Below are 12,339 nucleotides of genomic sequence, written 5' to 3' on the forward strand. Positions count from 1 at the left end.
TCTTCGTTGCATTTATTAGCGGGGTACACTGTGTTGCGCTGCCATGATGACGTCACGCTATTACGTAGCTGACGCGGCGGCTATTGGCATTCGACTTACACGCCACCCACCAAGTAGGGCACGGTTGCACGCAAACAGGATCAGGCGTTACCGATCCGACCCATACCAAACTGTACTGGTCTATACCAGACCCCTTGGTGGAAACGAGCCAATAGTTACAATTATTACAATTTGACCTACACAAAAGTTTGTCATTACATAAACAGTTGTATTATTTATTGAAAATGTAGTTTATTCATTAAAAATCTGAATTTGTTAAATGTCTTCTTTATCTAATAAAAGCTTTGACTCTATTGCTTTTATAGAGACTCGGATCAACTCATTAAGAGGAACTATTGCGAGAAGCTGTGCCTAAGTGTTCTTGGGAAACCTATTACTGGTGAGTTGAGAGTGTCCTCTGCACTGTGGGAACACTCAGTGAAATAAGAGGCAATCAGTTGAGGGAATTATAAGAGGGGACAAGGAACCAGGAGAGAGTAAAGTGCATAAAACAGAGAGTTCAAAGTGGAGTCAATAGATCTACATAAGTTACTGAAAATATTCTGAAATTTGTTGGCACTGACAAATCCAACTCTATTTACAGCTCCTGATAATGAGGATGTGAACATTATGGTTAAAAAAAAAACAAGCTTCACAAACCACTGAGTGAAATAAACCAACTGACCAAGTGCTTATCTCATCATCATCATCCATAACAAGAAGAAGAAACTACAGATCATTATTTCAGTCATGATCTGACAGCCTCAGGCTGGAGAGCAAGGTTCTTGGGAAGTAGAGTGATATAATGAGCTGCTATCTGGTTGCAGGGGGAAGGTGAAAAAAATAAGCAAAGAAAAGTGAACAGAGAAGAGTAAAGAAAAGAGAAGGAGAGGTCCTGTTATAGGAGAGCTGGACAAATTTAATTCTCACGTTAGAATGGGACTGGAATGAAGGGTGTTTTTTAATCTTATAGCTGCAAACCAGCACCAAGTACTGCATTTAAAAGTCAATGTATGTCATAAGCATTGAATCAAACCAGTCATGTATATCGCACCATTTCACAACAAATATTATCTCAAGATGTTAACAACAAGAGCAGGTCTAGACTGTACTCAACATCAAAATAAAATGAGATTTAATCCCAGAGCAAGAAAAGCTGCTGGTTCAAAAACTGCCATGTCACCATATCAGAAGCCCTTCACTAGCAATCCTCTCCTTCAATAAAAAGAGGACATGTTCTGCACTGTCTGGTCAGCTGATCAGATTTAAATATCGGAGGGGGGGATTAGTGCAAACAGCTGGAAAGAACAAATGGCACAAGCTCAAGTGTTCTGACTTCAAAACAAAGCGTACCACATTTGTAGTCACATTTTTCTTTCAATGGGAGACAGAACACAATGATGCAGATTCCTAATTTGTCCCTGATGGGTGGACCTGATAATTTACAATAATTATCATCATTTTATCTACTGTTTTTTTTTTCTTTCTATCATAAAATGCTTGACATTTAAAAGTTCAAGCCTCTCAAGCTCCAGGATTTGAAGCTTTTCTGCTCCACAAACACGGATGAATCGACGGAGTGCTTGGGTCTGGGTGTGACTTTGAGCTATGATGACATGAAAGAAAAGTTGCACGATCCATGTTGTCCCTTTACATATTACCATCAAGAGTACAACCAAAGTCATAAATCTAGTTCACTTCAATGAGATAGAGGATTCTGCTTCCCACTTTTTAATTTCTTGAGTTCAAGCATGACAAGACAAAAAGCGGAATTTCCCTCAATCACTGTCTATCGTGTTGGTCAAAGTGGACACTGGTCTCCTGTGTTTAAGAACAGGTGAATCAGTTTGATTTCAACACTACCCAATACTTCCCCACCTGTCTGTCTCCCTCCCTCCCCCTCCGTCTTCTGTTCACCAGCAGCAGCTAATCCTCAAACACAGAGCCCAAAGTTTCACATAAACCACCAGAGTCAGGGTGTGAGAATGAAAGCCAGAGAAACAGACAGAGTCAGCAATGTTTGATTCCAGGTGAGAAGCTTTGCATGTTGTTGGTGTTGTCAGAATTAGAGCATGACAGGGCGCTGTTGGCCTTGCGGTCTAAGCGGATGCCCCATATACAGAGGCCACAGTCCTCATCGCAGCGGTGGCAGGCTCGACTCCCGACCTCTTCCATTTGCTGCCTGTCTTCCCCCACTCTCTACTCCCCCACATTTCCTGTCTCTCTCCATCTGTCCTATCAAATAAGAAAGAAATGTCCATCTTCTGACAGGTAGGTAAACGTATGCACATTCAGTTCTTGGTTGGGGCTCCTTTCCCATGAACTGCTGCATCAATATGCAGCTACTCTGTATTATTTTGGTGAGGTGTTTCTCATCATTCTCACAGCCCTCCACAGATACCTCTTTTCGACCAACGCAAACTGGGCTGTATTTCCGGGCTGGTGCTCGCTCTGGTTTGGAGCTGGTTGAACTTGTGAACCAACAGGGCACCCGTTTGTTTTTCCACCCGCTCGAGCCCATGGAAGAGGCATGTCACGACGTCAGATTTGCATGACCGCTTTTCCCAGCAGCGCTAGCGCTAACTTTCCCTCACAACAACAACGATGGCGGAAAACAGCAGCTTCTCTCCTCGGCCGACCACTGCTTTGCCTTGGAATCCATTAGTTTTGTGCTAGTTCGTCGAAACACGAAAAACTGGTTCTCAATTGAGCGCCGGCTCTGAACCGGCCCTGAAACTGCTTCGGTCCAAAAGGGGTAAGATTCTCTATGGGTTCAGATCAGGTGAGATAGCAGGCCAATCAAGCACAGTGATATCATGGTAAGTGAACCATTTGGTAGTTGTTTTGGCGCTGTGAAGCAGAATGTAAGCCCTGTGCATTGTGGGAAACAGCACTCAAAGGAGATTGGTCCGCTGCAGACTGAGACATTTTCACGAATCAGTAGCAATCCGGGTAGTTTAGGCAGATTTTGCTCTTGTTCACATACTACATTCTGACTTTTGGCTAAATCAGTACGTACTGCTAGTATAGTAGGCGGTTTCAAAAACAGCCACTATCTCTGTTAACCTTCTCAGCAGATGGAAACATGAAGTTCTCTAAAATCTCCTGGGGGACGGCTGTGTTGACTTTGGACTTAATAAAACACAACAGACCAACACCTGCAGATGACATGACACCCAAAACCATCAGAGAACGTCTCTGCTGTTACAGATTTATATGTGATAGCCCCATGTAAGGGTGTAACAGCCCACAGCACATCAGACAAGTAGTGTTTATTATATGTTTACCTGAGCTGTAGCTGTCTGTGGAGGACTGGGAGATGGAGCGGGACAGAGAGCGACGGCCGATCTTGGAGGGACGCTTGTTGAACTCCTGCTTTTGGTCCGCGAACTGGATCTGTTGGGAGAGAAGAGTGGAGATCAGGACTCGATTCTGGTGTCACTTACTGAAGATCACATGAACAGTTGACAACTTATACTTCATTTTTCCAGGCAGGCAGAAAAGGCACTCTTTGAAAAATGAATGGCAGGCTTGTGTCAAAATACATGAATATCTTGTTACCTAAGTGACACTTTTCTACTTAGCACACAAATATTTTAGAGCCAAGAAAGAACACAAAACAAGGATAAAAAGGCTGATAATGAAAGGAACAGATGTAACCTAAAGTGCAGCCTTCACAGAGGAAGGTGACCACTTTTGAGGTCGTGTTCTGACTCCCAAAGATAATGGAGGCGATGACGCAATTATCATCCAGCAACAAGGCCAAACATCTGACACAAGGTACAGTCTGTCCTGCTTCTTCTTAAGAGCTGGTAGGTGTGGGCTTTTATTGGAGCTCGGCCAGAGACTGACTTTATGAATTTATTCCAGAATTGAATGATGGCTCAACGTATCATGTTCCGTATATTACTGATTTTGAATAGCTAACTTATTCCAATCATAAAACCACGCAACAAGAACTTTACATGCAAGTGAAGCAACAGAGACGGGATGGGATAACACCCACATATCAGAGAAATTCAAATATGCATTGAGAAAGCATGATGTTTTGTTAATGTCACAGTCAGCTGTCATTCCTCATTTATCCTCCCTTTATCAGTGTCCTTGTTTTAAAAAAAAAATGTCCTTGAGTAGCAAATATTTTGAGATTTCTATCTGAGAGAAATCACAAAATAAAACTTCTGACAGTCAAAGCCATCCTCTTTGAGTGCATGCACGTCAGATACCAGAAAGCTGAGTCTGTGTGAGTGTGTGTGTGGGTGTCTTCATTCATTCATACAACATGTGAGGCATTGAGTGAGTGACACACACGAGGAAGCTGCTGTTTGGTCACAAAGAACATTTGAGTCATCGCTGCAAGGTTTTTGCATAAACACATGAAATCATCACTAGTCAAACTCCCGTCGTATCATACTCTTCCTCTAAGTTCAGGGCACTCGTGTCTTTCCCGATGGCTACGATCGCCAGCATCTTTTAAAAAGGTCTACAAGTAAACAGTAGAGCTACCATAGAACTGTTTCCAAACTGCTTCCAATACTACGCTGAGTTTTTCAGTCCCTCAAGAGCTTGATGTTCTCTTCAGATTCCATCCATCGTCTCCTTTCTCCTTACCTTTTTCACACAGGGAACACTGCTCTCCCCATCCTTTTTCTTCTTCAACATTGCTGCATGAGTATGTGAGCCGAAGCTGCAAGCACAGTGCGTATCTGACTCAAGGTCTTCTGTATTAAAAAAGGGACCAGATCTTTCAAGGTCTGATCATTTCATAGGCCACCACTTCTCTCTCTCTCTGCCTCCTTTTAGCCCCTGCGTCCCAGCAATCCAGCCCAAACTGGTCCGACCATGTGCCGGCAAACACAATGCGATGAATTGTTTCCCTTTCTTTTTATTTTTTCCCTCCCTCTCTCCCTCTCTCCTACCTCTGTATTCATGTTTTAATTGTTGATTGTTCCACAGATTGGGGTCCCTGAGTTGCATGTATCAAAAGTGAAGCTGAACTTAGCCCCAGGTGACCCAAGAGGGTTTTAGATGTGCGGTATAACGACTGGGTATTGAAACATGACAGTAACTACAGAACACGTCATGAAATGCTCAAAATCTAGGGTAGTACCCTGAGGAATTATTACAAGGTATCCTAAATTGGAGCACAAAAGAACACTTTGTTATTCTAACCTCTCCAAAAGCTCCAGAAGTCCTTCTTAATGAAAAATATGACAAAAAAACACCTATTGATTAAGCCAGAATATAGAGGAGAGAGTGGTGAACTTTAAAATTAAGAAGAGACTGCAGCAATGCTAACAACTCTATAAGGCTGTACTACAACACACTGGACACTGAAGCAATGTTTATGTTAGCCTGTTGACATACAGAATGCTAACATGCAAGTGAAGCAGATGTTTTTCATGTAGCCTATACCCACTCCGTTAAACATGCTGGCATCTACTCGTCTACTTGTCAAGAGATCACAAGAATGCTAATATTTATAAGCTAACAACAAACACAGCTTGGCCTAAAGAAAATGTAATCAGCTGTCCAGGTTATTTGGTTAGAAATTAAAGTCAGGTTTAGTCAAGAGGATTGTAAAATTAAGGGCTTTTGACCGGACACGTGCTAAACATAAAGGAAATCCCATATCTGATGAATCATCCTGTGGGGAGCATGAATGTGTGCACCACATTTCATAGCAATCTATCCAGTGGTGGTTTCACTATTTGACTTGAACCCACAAATTTTAACCTCTTAAAGCTAGGGTTGGTAGTCATGGAAAACTAGCATGAATTTGAATGTAGCATTTCCTCAGGACTCCGTCTAACCCCTCCCCTCGGGGCTCCTCCAAAACGACGCCCCCGCTCACATGCACGAGCGCTGCTGATTTGCGACCATATGATGGTGACTGATTCAAAACCGGTCCACATCACATCGTTTGTGTTTTGCACTACGTCAACTCATGTCTCACTCAGCGGTTAGAAAACACCAAAACATTATCATAGTGAAAGTCAAAAACACAAACAAACAGGGCTATTGTTAGCACTCACAACTTTCATGCTAGCATTATCCAGTTGACCCAGTGACACAATATCAGGAGAAAAGCTATTTTCTGTAGGACTTACAAAATGTCATTAATTTTTTTGCTTGTCAGAGCCCCCGTGGTGAGAGCTTTTTAGACTCTGATCTGGACTACAGTCCTGAGCAAAGCACCTCATCGGGTCAGAGGGGACAGGCCCGAGGTCAAGCGAGAGGGGCAGTCAGTATAGGCAGGGGACGGGGAGTCCACACCGGGGAAATGTACGCACAGGAGGCGGGCAGAATGGCAGCACAGGATTTGATTGGTTCCATAAATTGGACCCTAAAGGCAGAGATTGGTTGGTGTTTTCCCAGGTTTACTCTGGCTGTAGATAGCGGCTTTTTTTCCACTCACATTATGTATTGATTGCCATCGGGACTTAAAGATTATTTTAACCAGTATGACAAAAAGTGTATCTAAATCTGACTACCGACCCAACCTCTAAGGAGCAACAGGTTAGTAACCTGACAGGGTATAAAAAGGAAATTGCAGAGAGGCTGAGGCCCAGCATTAAAAACAGACATGACTCTGTAGTGGAAATCACTGCATGGGCTCAAAGTCACTTCGAAAAACCATTGACTGGGTACACAGTTCATTGCTGCATTCAACATTTATGCCATTTAAGATGGACTGAAGCAAAGTTGAAAACTGTCCTTTGGTCTGATGAATCCAAATTTGACATTCTTTTTGGGAACCATGGACCCTGCATTATCCACTCTATAGAGCAGAGGGACCACCCAGCCTGTTATCAGCTCAAAAGCCAACATCCTTGATGGTATGGGGATACATAGTGGTCCATGGTATGGGTAGTTTTCATATCTGGGGAGGCCCCATTGATGCTCAACAACATAGGTTTTGGAACAACATTTGCTGCCACCTAGACAACAACCTTTCAGGATAGATTCATACGTTTTAGACAATTTAACAGTCTTCCCCAACACAGTCCTACTTGTCCTTTACGTTGGGGTGACTTTTGAACAATGCATTCACTTGAGGGCGCCTCAGAAAAAAAGTCTGGCAAAGACTTCCACCTTTCCTTTGTTACCGTCCCACTGACATTCAGTTCCCATTCAGTCCCCGCCCCAGCTCTTCTGTTGTAGTTGTGTGTCCTTGTGTCAGGGTGAGGAAGTATGTCTTGACAATTTCATTTGGTACTGCAACGTTTGGTTCATAGGCTTCGAGAATTATGGATAAAATTATTACAGAATACAAGCAGAAGGCTCTGTCAGTACCCATTAGTATCAGACATAATGCAAACATGAGCATTAAACCTTTGGGGACCATGAGAACTGGTGTGGAAAAAAAACTTAAATCTAAAATTTGCAGAGATATTTAGCATCATGTTACTCCATAGATGTCATATAATTCAAGTAAGAATGTTTTTAACCCTCCTATTATCCTTGGGGTCAATTGGACCCCATTCGATGTTTAACATCTCTAAATTAATGACTAACATCATTTTTTTTGCTTCATATTTCATGACTTTTCCTAATTGAATGGGGACAACTGGGAAAACATAACATTAAAATGTTGATATGTTACAATTTCCTGTAAAAAAAAAAAAAAAAGAAAAGCATCTGTGTTCCTTGGGGACAATTTGACCCCAGGCTGTTTTAGCTGTATATAACATAAGAAATATCAACATTTTACACACATTTGTTTTGGTTGTTTTGGATAACATTGAGGTCACTATAACCAAGGATACTTCCACATGTGACTGCAGGAGCTGGGATTGAACCACCAACCTTCAGATTGAGATATAATATTTCCAGCCACCATGTGTCTAAAGACATTCGATGATGTATCCTGTGTCATACGTTTTGATAACATAGAAACAAGGCAGGGCCGACGAGAGCATGATTAACTTGCAGCAGTTTGATGTTCTACAAATAAAGTCCTTCTAAATACTTTAAATTGTGTTTATGCTTAAAATATATTTTATTTAAAAGGGCTATTTAGGTAGTCAACAAAGAAACAAAAAGTACCTGACACATAAACCTGGGTAACAATCAGTTTCTGGAGGTTTGAAATTGCTGGGGTTCAAATTGACCCCAAGGATAAAGGATATTAAATTTGAGGGTAACAGGAGGGTTAAGAATCAATTGATGCGTCTTAGAAAGATAGTGTCTACACCATAGCAATGAAGACACTGTATCTGACACCACTGCTGTACATCAATAAGGAGGGCAGCTAATGGTGCTAATAAGCCTGAATCCTATAACCAGCTATAATAAGGCTAATGGTCACTTCAGGTTTATCAGATGCAGGTTAGATGAGGGGCTTTAGGAGCTCAGGGCTGCAGCGAAGGATTGAGCCTCATTTTGGGAGCTCAGAAGGAGGAGGGAATACAGGGGCTTATGACATGGTTTTGGGACAAGATTATCACAGGTTAGTTCAGGGCTCGGAACAGCGAGTACAGCCAGGGAAAATGACACAGTGCTTTTTTTTTTTTTTTTTTGATTGCTCTGCAAAATGAGGGCGAATATGTGGACAGACAGGTAACTCATTATGGTCTCGCCTTTATGACTCGTGGAGTTTTATGCCTTGTGATTGGCTGGCACAACAGAATCTCCATAACTATTATTAGGTGCTTTCCTTCTTTGTGCTTACAACAGACCATATAGCTTGACTTGACTCATCTATGTGAAACAAAGGGAAATAAATTACATTAATCTCTATTTCAACTTGCCACAAGGAGACTTCAGGATTTACAGCCAGGCAGTGAATGAGCTGATGTGCTAATCCACAGTCGCTTACAACAACCCTCCAAACAAATACTGGTCAGCTGTTCCTGCAGCTTACTACCCTGCACTTAGTTTCAGTGTAATAACACACCAACACTACAAACCATGACTTGATAACAACCTGACCTGACAGAGAGACACATAACTTGTGTAAGAAAGGCTCCATGGCAAACTAATGGAGGCAGCAACACTTTGCTCCTGTGCTACTACATTAGGAAGCCACCTAGGAATAGATCTACACGACTCAGCGACTCATCCAGAGCTTATTTTCCAAACACTGCCTGTCCTTTTGGAAAAATCATTATGTGGTGTTCAATCAATGAAATTCAGAGAGCTGCTGGGGGCAGAAAAAAAATCTAATATGTACAACACAGGGTTGGATTTTCTTTCAACTCTTATTCTAAATTGAAAACACTGAGGCAGATAATCCAATACTCCGTTCATTTCTGTGTTATCAACTACAGAGTGCACACTAGGTTTTTTTTCTTCTTCCTCAGGTATAGACTCCGCCTCTTCTTGATCTCTCCCACCTCGCTCTGCACTCCCTTACATTATGGATGGTGACTGATTGGGAGGCTAATGACGTGTGAATAAGGAGTGTTAACTCAATACTGGGACACATGGGAGCTAACCCAAGACACCTTGCTCTCAGCTGAACGTGTGTGTGTGCAATGCAATTAAATATGAATGCAGGGACACATGAGAGAGAGAGAGCTAATGTAAGGGTTTTCTGTTGGTCATGAGTTCTTGCTGCTTTTTATTTTTTCCTGCCTTGTTGGAATCCATTTCCTCATGTAAAAAACAATTATCACAATTGATTTTCATTTTTCATAGATATGTGTGTGTGTGTGTGTTAGGTTTGTATATATTAGGGATGCACTGAAATGAAAATTCTTGGCCAAAACTGAAAAAGGGGAAACTAAGGCTGCAAACCGAAACACCAAAATAAATTATGTGAATTATTAGTAGGGAGACCAGGGACAGTTGTAACATGGGTCAGTTGTAACTCTTGCACTTGCTCCAATCAGGAACAAGTTAGGAATCACCTGATTCACTCTGCACATGCTCAGTTTAGTTGCAGCTAGTTTGTGTAGCAGTTTGAACACACTGGGTTAAAAGGAGCTCAAAGTTCTAGACAGAAATGTCAAAAATGTTACAACTGTCCCCGGTCTCCCCTACCATTCATTGCATTTATGGCTCTGACTGTGAACTGACCTCACTAAAATCAAGGATCTCATTGAACATACATCTTATTGGACAACAGACGCTTTAGTGCTGCAATTAAAGGAATAAAGAATGCAGACATGTTGGCTCTTATGCAGACAAGTGCGTACTGCCTGGGGTTTTTGCTTGCGCCATCACAAAATTCTGTTTCGGCCGCGTTGTTTCGGGGCTAAAAGACTTTCGGCCGAAAAACTGAAAATGCACTTTTTGGCCGAAAATTTTCGGTGGCCGAATTTCCGGTGCATCTCTAGTATATATGTGTAATAATTCATTTGTTTTCTTTTTGCAATATTGTTGTTATTCTGGTTGATTTAGTTATACCTATTGTTTTAATAATAATAATAATAATAATAATAATAATAATAATAATAACAATTATTGTTAATCATTAAGCTTTTTTATTTTTTTATATTAAAAAAAAATCAATGAATTTATTAATGTATCTTTATTTTCATGTTATTTAAGGATTTTATTGTCTTAATTGTTATATGACACTGATAATTACAAGTGTTCAACACAAATGTAAAATTACGTCAAAAAAGTTCTCATAAACAAAATTCATAAAAATAATAATTATTTTTTTAAAGTTCTTGTTGCAGAGCAGAGAGGAGGTGGAACACGGAGAGAATCCATATTCCCTGAGGGGACATATCACGCTTTTTTCATCAATATATATTGGTCAAAGAGGTCCCCAAAACATGTCTTTAAAGTTTATGCTCAAAAAAACACTTTGAAATCAGATTTTGGCATGCCTGAAAACCCCTCTTCTTCAGTCCTCTTCAGAACACTCTGTTTTCTCTCTGACCACGCCCCCTCAGGAAGTGGATGTGCCTCGGCTCTCCAGCACGTTGATCTAATGTTTACATGTTGGCTGAATATACACGGCTGCTCAGAGATTGCGTTATTTCAACCCTCTGAATCTGATCCAGAATCTGATCCTGACAGAGAGGCGCCTGCAGCAGGACCTTTCTGAACGATTGGTCATAGATTTAGTGTTTCTTGTTGTTTTATTTATCAGTATGTAGACGTGTGTCTTGGTACACAGCTACAGCTACAGCTACAGCTATGAACATGTAGCTATGTGGCTATGCTAACTAGCGCTAGCACTTATCCATGACAAATAAAAATCATCCACTAGATCTTCAAATCTGCAGACGTGGGGAGTAAAACCGACCTCTGCCAGAAAGGCAGCGGGACCTTTTCTGAAGGATTGGTCACAGATTTAGTGTTTCTTGTTGTTTTATTTGTCAGTATGTCGACGTGTGTCTTGGTACACAGCTACAGCTACGACATGTAGCTATGTAGCTATGCTAACTAGCGCTAGCACTTATCCATGATAAATAAAAATCATCCAGTAGATCTTCAAATCTGCAGACGTGGGGAGTCAAACCGACCTTTGTGTTTATTAAGACAGCCTACAACTAGCATGCCTCCCTCCTAAGCTCCTTGTTAGCACACATTTGTGCAGGTAATGAAAAACGGGGGAGGGATTCAGTATTATTTTATACAGTCTATGGGCTGAACAAGCTCCGAGCTCTGACTCCGTGACAGACCGGATATTGTTGTTACGTAACAAAAACACGGAAGTCTGAAACGGCTCGTTTCACGCACATTTACAGAAAGGTGGAGAAATCAAAACAGGGGCAGAATGGATTTTTTTCATTCTCGGGGGGTTTGTAGACATGCCAGGGACACATATTTCAGGTAAAGAACCATTAAAAAGTCAATTTTGCATGATATGTCACCTTTAACGAGGAGGACTTGCACGGCACACTCACACTTGTATTTGACCTTATAGTCCGGGACAGATGCATGTTTACAATGCAGATGAAGGCTCAAAATGTTGCTTAGCAACTAATACGAATCAGATTCAAGCATGGTGCTCTTTTGCCTCACACTAACTGTAAGTGCTAATAACAAAAATAAGAAAATGCAGAGTGTTACTTTACCTCTTTGTTTTTGTGCTGTAATTGTGAAAGAAAAACACTGAGCTGTGACCTCAAACTACTTTGTGTTATCTTATCAGTTTCTCATCATGGAGCGAGAGTCTGAAGCGGACACATCAGTGTTAGATAACAAAGCTTCCATTTTTCTTTTCAATACATAATACTGATGCAGCCAAGGTAGAGGAGGAATATGAAAAGGGATTATTCTAGCTGTGCGTTGGGATGGCGTAGTACTGGACTGGTGCAGGGCAGGCTCTGGGTTTCATCTGCATATTTAACTAAAACACCACCACACACACACACACACACACACACCAGAAAA

The 12,339-nt window shown here is 41.4% G+C and overlaps 1 protein-coding gene across 1 annotated transcript in view; it reads right to left on the bottom strand.

Annotated features, from left to right (window-relative positions):
- Positions 1 to 12,339, bottom strand: part of ahcyl2b (adenosylhomocysteinase like 2b) — a 77,823-nt gene that overhangs the window by 26,151 nt on the left and 39,333 nt on the right. Inside the window, exon 2 of the mRNA XM_034673305.1 lies at positions 3,327 to 3,435. Coding sequence (XP_034529196.1) covers positions 3,327 to 3,435 — 109 coding nt within the window. The remainder of the gene's footprint in view (positions 1 to 3,326; positions 3,436 to 12,339) is intronic.

This window comes from Notolabrus celidotus, chromosome 21 (assembly GCF_009762535.1).
Source record: "Notolabrus celidotus isolate fNotCel1 chromosome 21, fNotCel1.pri, whole genome shotgun sequence".
NCBI lineage: Eukaryota > Metazoa > Chordata > Actinopteri > Labriformes > Labridae > Notolabrus > Notolabrus celidotus.